Source organism: Cherax quadricarinatus, chromosome 82, assembly GCF_038502225.1.
Source record: "Cherax quadricarinatus isolate ZL_2023a chromosome 82, ASM3850222v1, whole genome shotgun sequence".
In the NCBI taxonomy this organism is placed as follows: Eukaryota; Metazoa; Arthropoda; class Malacostraca; order Decapoda; family Parastacidae; genus Cherax; species Cherax quadricarinatus.
In genome coordinates, this window is record NC_091373.1 from 505,217 (window position 1) to 512,500 (window position 7,284).

General features: G+C 38.5%; 1 protein-coding gene across 4 annotated transcripts in view; it reads left to right on the top strand.

Moving 5' to 3' along the window:
• LOC128702889 (lysosomal-associated transmembrane protein 4A) overlaps positions 1–7,284 on the top strand; it is a 53,160-nt gene that overhangs the window by 34,543 nt on the left and 11,333 nt on the right. For all 4 annotated transcript variants that reach the window (XM_053797381.2, XM_053797379.2, XM_070102503.1 and 1 more), the window contains 2 exons: positions 342–480; positions 7,209–7,284. The exon at positions 7,209–7,284 is cut by the window's right edge and continues 81 nt beyond it. In XM_053797381.2, coding sequence (XP_053653356.1) covers positions 342–480; positions 7,209–7,284 — 215 coding nt within the window. The remainder of the gene's footprint in view (positions 1–341; positions 481–7,208) is intronic.

Consider the following 7,284-nt stretch of genomic DNA (forward strand, 5'->3'; position numbering starts at 1 on the left):
AAGACATCTAGGAAATGAATGATGGTGAATATATTTTTTTTTTTCTGCCCTACTGTAGTGGTCATGATTATCGTCTTAAAAATGTGGTTGAAATGTATAAGTTTATAAAGTAATGAATTTGGTCTTTGATATTGGAGAATTAGTTAAATAATTCTTTAAGTATTCTTAAATTTTCTGTGGGGAGTGATGTACTTGTTAGGAAAGATTTAACTCTTAATTGTAGTGATATGTCGTACAGGAAGACTCGTCTATTGATACAATATGTGACATTTGTTTATACGTATAATGTATTTCCATTGTTGGATAATAAGTAATTCTCAGTATTAATTTTATCTTTACAGATGAGGTTAATGTTGCCCTCTTCATCACACTCTGTACGTTTGTGGTAACACTCTTACTGGTGTATGGAGCATTCCGTGGCCAACCTTCACATCTGATGCCATTTTTCTTTCTGCAAGTTTTTGACTTCTGTATTTCAAGGTGATTGTTTGGAAATTCTCAAATTAATGTTTTCACACCTGCATGTACACCTGTTTACACACAACTTGCCTCAAAGCAGAAGCTCTCGCAACCTGTAACTGGAGTGTAAGTATAGTTTTGGACAAATTTCTATAGCATAAATTCATAAAATAATAGGTAGGTATCAAGAAATACAGACACATGCAGATTTAAAATGCCACTATCTCTTGATATCCATGGAGCTGATGGGGGTAGTAAGGGATTTTCCCAGTCCTTTTCTTATGTGTATGTACCCCCTTTGCCTGTCAATTGATTTGAGAATTATGGCACAACCATACTGACCAGGTAGGATGCCATTTTTTTTACGGCTTGGAACACAACCCCTCAGTCAAATAGGATTTGTCAAATTTGCTCTTAGGATTTTCCACTTCCAAATCTTTCTTTGCAGACATTTGTGTGAATATTATCCAGGTTAATGATATTTGATGATTTTAGCAATTTACAGTTGGCTGTTGATTAAGACAGTAGTTATTTTCTTGAAAATAGCATCTAATCAAGAAATCATCTAAAATGAACTGCTTTTAACAAAGAAATGCAACAAAAAAGAGAAAACAATCGGTGGGCATGATTTTGCTTAAAGCTGATGTTGCTACAAGTCTATCTGTACTGCAGTACTTAAATATATTATTCTTATGGGTGTGTTGCACAGAAGAGATACACCCTTGCAACAGTAGTGTCCTTCCACTTTTGAAGCCTTGGTTTCAAGAAACCATAAGAGTTGGCCACCATGTAGTGAAATTCATCAGTTTGTTTTTGAAGATTAACTGAAAGTATTCAGGTTTAGTGTTGGGCAGTTTGGCTGAATTACATTATCATCAAATTATGAAACACATGGCACAAATAAAGTACTTTCCTGCCAGTTCCAGAGCTTGGTGGTCTGTAGGTATATACTATTTGTTGTTGGTGTCACAGCTGGTGGTAGTGTCTTGACTGGGGATGGTGTCACTACTGGTGGCATTGTCAAGGCTGATGGTGTCACTAGTGTTTGTGGTGGCACAGCTGATGCTGTTTTCATCTCTTAGTACTGTCACAGCTTGTGTTGGTGCTGTTATGTTTGTTATAGCTTGTGATGGTGCTGTTGTCACAGCTCAAATTGTTGACACACATGGTTTTCTGATACTAATGAAAGTACTAACAGTGTCAGAATCACTATCACTGATTCAACAGTATCATCCTGTCACAATTTGGTACCATAGAACAGTGAAACAGCACATGAGTGAGCCAGACCTAGGGAGATGCCGCACCAGTGTTTGTTTCATGGATGAATATTCTTCATCATTACCACTTGATTCAGCACTTTCCTTTTGCATATAGTCCTCTCCACTGTCATTATCCACATCACTTCAGTCACTATCCAGTTCAGGGGTAAAGAGCCATTGTTATTTACTTTGTTGTGCAGCAAGGTAAGAGGCGAACAGCACTTCAATATCTTGGGTTGAACTGGCACTACTTTCATCCTGGTTGTACCACTATTGCTGTCTCCTTCAAAACCAGAAAATGATCCTCCATTATCATCATCCTCAATATCACTGATGTCTGGATTGAACAGTATTTCCTGAATTTTACTACAGGGAAAGGTTGGAGTGTCAGCCAGCCACTGTCAGCCTATGCTTATTGGGTGATATTACCCATAGTGCTCTGTGCATACCCATTTTCCTAACAGGCACAAGGTAGCCAGCAACTTGAGCAACAACTGAAGCCTAACTTGGCAACACACTGCAAATTTGAGGCCCAAAAAATTGCGCACTAGTACGAAATCGTAATAAAACAGTTGCAAACAAACCACGGAACAGGTGGGGTTTGAACCTGTAGCAAGTGTATAATTCAGGCATATTATAGGACAGATAGAAGAGTATTGTGGCAGATGTTGCAAGTATATGGAATGGGTGGTAGGTTACTTAATGCAGTTAAGAGTTTTTATGAGGACAGTGAGGCTCCAGTTTAGATATGTACATGAGAAGGCAATTATTTTCCAGTAAAAGCAGGCCTTAGACAGGGGTGCATGATGTTACCATGGTGGTTTAACATATTTATAAATGGGGTTGTAAAAGAAGTGAATGCTGGGATGCTGGGGAGATGTGCAGGATTAAAAGCTACAGAATCTAAAACAAAGTGAGAGTTGTCACAGTTGTGTTTTGCTGATGACAGTGCTTTTGGGACATTGCAAAGAGAAGTTGCAGAGGTTGCTGGACGAATTTAAGAGGGTATATAAAAGAAGAGAATTAAAAGTGAACATATGAAAAAACATGGTGATGAGAGTAACAGAAAATTTAGGTAATGAAAGATTGGATATCAGATTGGAAGGAGGGAATATGGAGGAATGTAGAGTGGACTTGTCGACAGATGAGTCTCTGTGAAACATGAGGTGCACTGTAAAATTGACTAGGGAAAAAGGTGCACAGTGCTTTGAGGCATCTGTGGAGATAAAGAACATAATCCATGGAGGCTAAAAGAGGAATGTATCAAAGAGTATAGAGGCACCAATGCTCTTTTATGGGTGTGAAGCCGGGGTTTTAAATGTTGCAGTGGATATATGTCTGAGGGCAATTTGGTATGAATATCATGCAGAGAATTTGTAGTTGGGATATTAGAAGAAGGTGCAGGGGTTACTAAAAGTATTATTCCAAGGGCTGAGGAGAGGTTATTAAAGTGGGTTGGACATTAAAGAGGATGAAGTAGAATAGGATTATTTGGGGAGGTTTATATATCTGTAGTGGAGGGAAGGAAGGAAGGGTAATGATACGCTGTATAATTGCCTACTATACCACCATCAACCTGGGAGAAGCTGGTTGCTGACTGTTTGTGTGCATGCTCATTCATTCGTTCTTCCACAAACTGGGAAGTTGGACTTGATACAGAGTAAGATGTGGTGGCCCTAAAACCACCCAAGAACCAACAGTGCAACAGACATTCACTACACAATTTTCTCTTTTAAAATAGGCTGAAAGTGACTGAGATTTTTATTCGCCTTTAATTCCTTGTTCATTCTTGTTGCCATAGAAGTTTGAATAAAAGGTTGATATGGTCTTATTGAATCACAAACTTGACAGGGTAGTATGCTATGTTTGATTCATTGAGCCCAAACATGGGAGTAGTCTGCATCATATGACCCACCTCAGATTATGTCTGATACTGTACGTCACTTCGATTTTCTCCTAAATTATAATAGTTTCATGCTTCTTATTCTTTTTGGCACCATCATTACTAGTATTCCTTTTGGGTGCCTTGGCTAATATCCAGAGAAGAGATTGGGGGGCTGCTGATAATTTCCAGAATTGAGGCTACATAGATGGGCTGATTAAAGAGTGGAATTATGATGACTCTGTGAACAATGGCATCACACACTGGTGTGAATGGAAAATTTCTAATGTGATTCCATCAGTAGTTTCTGCATGTGCAAATGGAAGAGTAAATTCAAATTAAATTACAGTGTATCAGCGAATTGCATTATTGGATTTGAGTTAAATTTAGATTTAGAAAGGAGATAGGCAAGTACAGCCTCTCCTCACTTAATGACAGAGTTCTGTTCCTAAGACCACATTGGTAACTGAATTCATTGCTAAGTGTGGAGCATACATACTATAATAGTAGTAGGTTTGTGTCTACCATCTTTGATGTTTTAATGTCACCTTTGCACCATTTATAACATATATGGTATATTTTAAATGAACAGAATAAAAATAAAAAATAGAGAAAATCAGCTCTAATATACATTATTTAGGTATGCATACTGGTCAGAGACCCGTCACAAGTCCAAGTTGTCGGTAAACGAGTATGTTGCTAAGTGAGGAGAGGCTGTACAGGTTTTGAAAGAGTTGTCAGTGGACCAGCATAACTCGAATCAGCATGGTTGTAGAGAAGGACAATGATGCCCATCACAGCTGCTGAGCCATTATGACAGAATTACAGCGATGTTGGAAGACAACCAAAATGCAGATGTAATTTACACAGATTTTACAAAGGCTTTTGACAAATGTGATTATGGAGTGATAGCGCACAAAATGAGGGCCAGGGGCATTACAGGGAAGGTAGGCAGACGGATTTTTGGGTTCCTAACACAAACAAAAAAAGTAGTGGTAAACAGAGCAAAATCCAGCATCAGCAAGGTAAAAAAAAAAAGCTCAGTGCCCCAAGGCAATGCCATGGCATCTCTTCTGTTTCTCATCCTCATAGCAGACGTAGATAAAAACACCCATCACACTTTTGTATTGTTTGCAGATGACACTAAAATAAGGATGAAAGTCACTATGGTTGAGGACACTGAAAAATTACAGGAAGACATAAGCAGAGTTTTCCAATGGGCAGTGGAGGACAATATCACATTCAGTGGTGATAAGCTCCAGCTGCTCAGGTATGGAAAGAATGAAGAACTCTAAAGAAACACAATACAGAATTCAAGAGGGTCACCAAATAGAACGAAAGGAACATGTAAAAGACCAGGGAATAATTGTATCAGCTGACCTTTCTTTTAAAGGCCATAACGAAACAAAGATCATGACAGCCAGGAAGATGACGGGGTGGGTATTGAGAACTTTCAAAACAAGGGAAATAATGCCAATAGTGACACTCTTCAAATCGCTAGTGCTCCCATATTTAGAATATTGCTCCATGCTGATGGCTCCATTCAGAGCAGGAGAAATATCAGAGCTGGAAAAAGTACAGATATCATTTATGGCTCACATTGAGCCGTAAAGCACCTAAATTACTGGGAAAACCTTCAAGTCTTGAACATGTACTCATTGGAGTGGAGGAAAGGTACACGATAATAGATGTACCTGGAAAGTACTCGAGAGCCTGGTCCCAAATCTGCACACTGCCATAACAAAATACTGGACTGAGAGATAATGGGAGAAAGTGCAAAATAAACCCAGTGAGGAGCAAGGATGCAGTGGGGACAAAGAGGGAACACTGTATTAACCCCTTGACTGTTGCAACCCCAAATCCTGAGGTGTCTCCTTGTGTCGCAAAATTTCTGGAAAAAAAAAAAAAATCTTATGAAATGATAGAGAATCTTTTCCCGATTGTAATGACACCAAAAGAACGAAATTTGATGGAAAAATGACGGAATTATGCTCTCGAAAAGTTAGTGACCTCGGCGATTTTGCCCACTTTGAGCCCTATTTTCGGCTAATTCCATTGTTCCAGTCAACCAAACTCATAGCTATTTCTTTAGAACTCCAATTTTTCTATCGATTGAGTACAAGAAACTGGCCATTTACTGGTTTCAACTACCCAGTAACGTGGTCAGAAATTTGCAATTTGGCCAATTTCACGAAAATTAAAAAATATGACAGTTTCAAAATAGGGTCCAGAATGAACAGTGCAGACATTCCTGGCTCTAAAATAACACTTTCTTTGTTCATCAGTCATATCTCCATGCCCCTCTGATATTACTCTTGCTTTCTATTTTGAATTTTTATTCAAACAAAAAATAGAAGATTTACTGTTATGCAGACTACTGCAATATTGTAATAATTGTATATATAATGTCAACCCATTCATGACTGCATATTACAATGGCTACTTGGGCATTTATTGGAAAATGACATCATTTGTTTACTTTTGAACATCAGTAAAAATCAAACATTTCCCCTATTTTGAGCTCCATTTCTAGGTTCTTTTCATAGTAAAACCAATCAAAATCACCTCTGTTTCTATAACATGTTTTCCATTCTCTCAAATGAGACCAAGAAAACGAGAATACAACCATAAATACTATACGAAAATAGACCACAAAGTCGGCATTTTAATTAAAAAAAAATGGTCGTTGTTTTTTTCTCATGCACTGCATGCTGCAGGATTTTTTTATATGGTGCACACTGACCACACAAACCCATTCTCTCACATATGGGCCTACCAGCTTTCTCCTGCTTGATTTGAAGCCGCTAGAATTTGAGTATATATACATCAAACACGGTGGCTCGTAAGACGTATATATATGACCAAAACAGTCAAAGGGTTAACATTCGGGGTCCCAGACTATTTAACATGGCTGGAACAAGTGTAGAAGCCTTCAAGAGGAAACTGGACAAGTATCTTCACCAGGTGCCAGATCAACCAGGCTGTGATGGATATGTGGGGCAGCAGGCCTCCAGCAGCAACAGCCTGGTTGACCAGGCAAGCACCAGATGAGCCTGGCCCATGGCTGGGCTCTGAGAGTAGTGAAACTCAAAACTCTCCAAAGGTAAGGTAAGATGGAACAATCTTCCGAGTAGGGTGATAGAGGCTAGGACCCTAGGTAGCTTTAAAAAGAGCTGCTTAAAACAACTATAAACAACATTGCTTGAATATTGAAGGTTGGGTGTGGGGATGTTGCATTTCGGTGACGTAGTATCAGAACATGACGTGTGCCGCTCTAGAAAGTCAGCTAGGTTATGAACGATGGTGAGTGTTCTTCACAGGATCATCCAGCATTGAAAAGAAATAGCCAGCAGTTAAAAAAAAAAAAAAACTTGGCTATTATTAAACTAATTTGCTTGATGCTGTTTTGATGTGCTTCATAATTTTATTAATATTGTTAATCATAGTTTCTCAAAACAAATGGTGTGCATTGCAAGATATTCAGTTGTAGAAAAGCAAGAATACTTTCCATTATCACCCTTTTGTGATTACTCATTATGGTATTTAGTTACATTTTTGTTTTTTACATGTATGTGCCAAATGTTTCATGAATTGTTTTTGGTTCACAGCATGACAATGATTGGTTACTTGTCATATCTTCCAAACATTCGTCAGCTGATCCGTGAGACTCCAGCATTTCCCTTC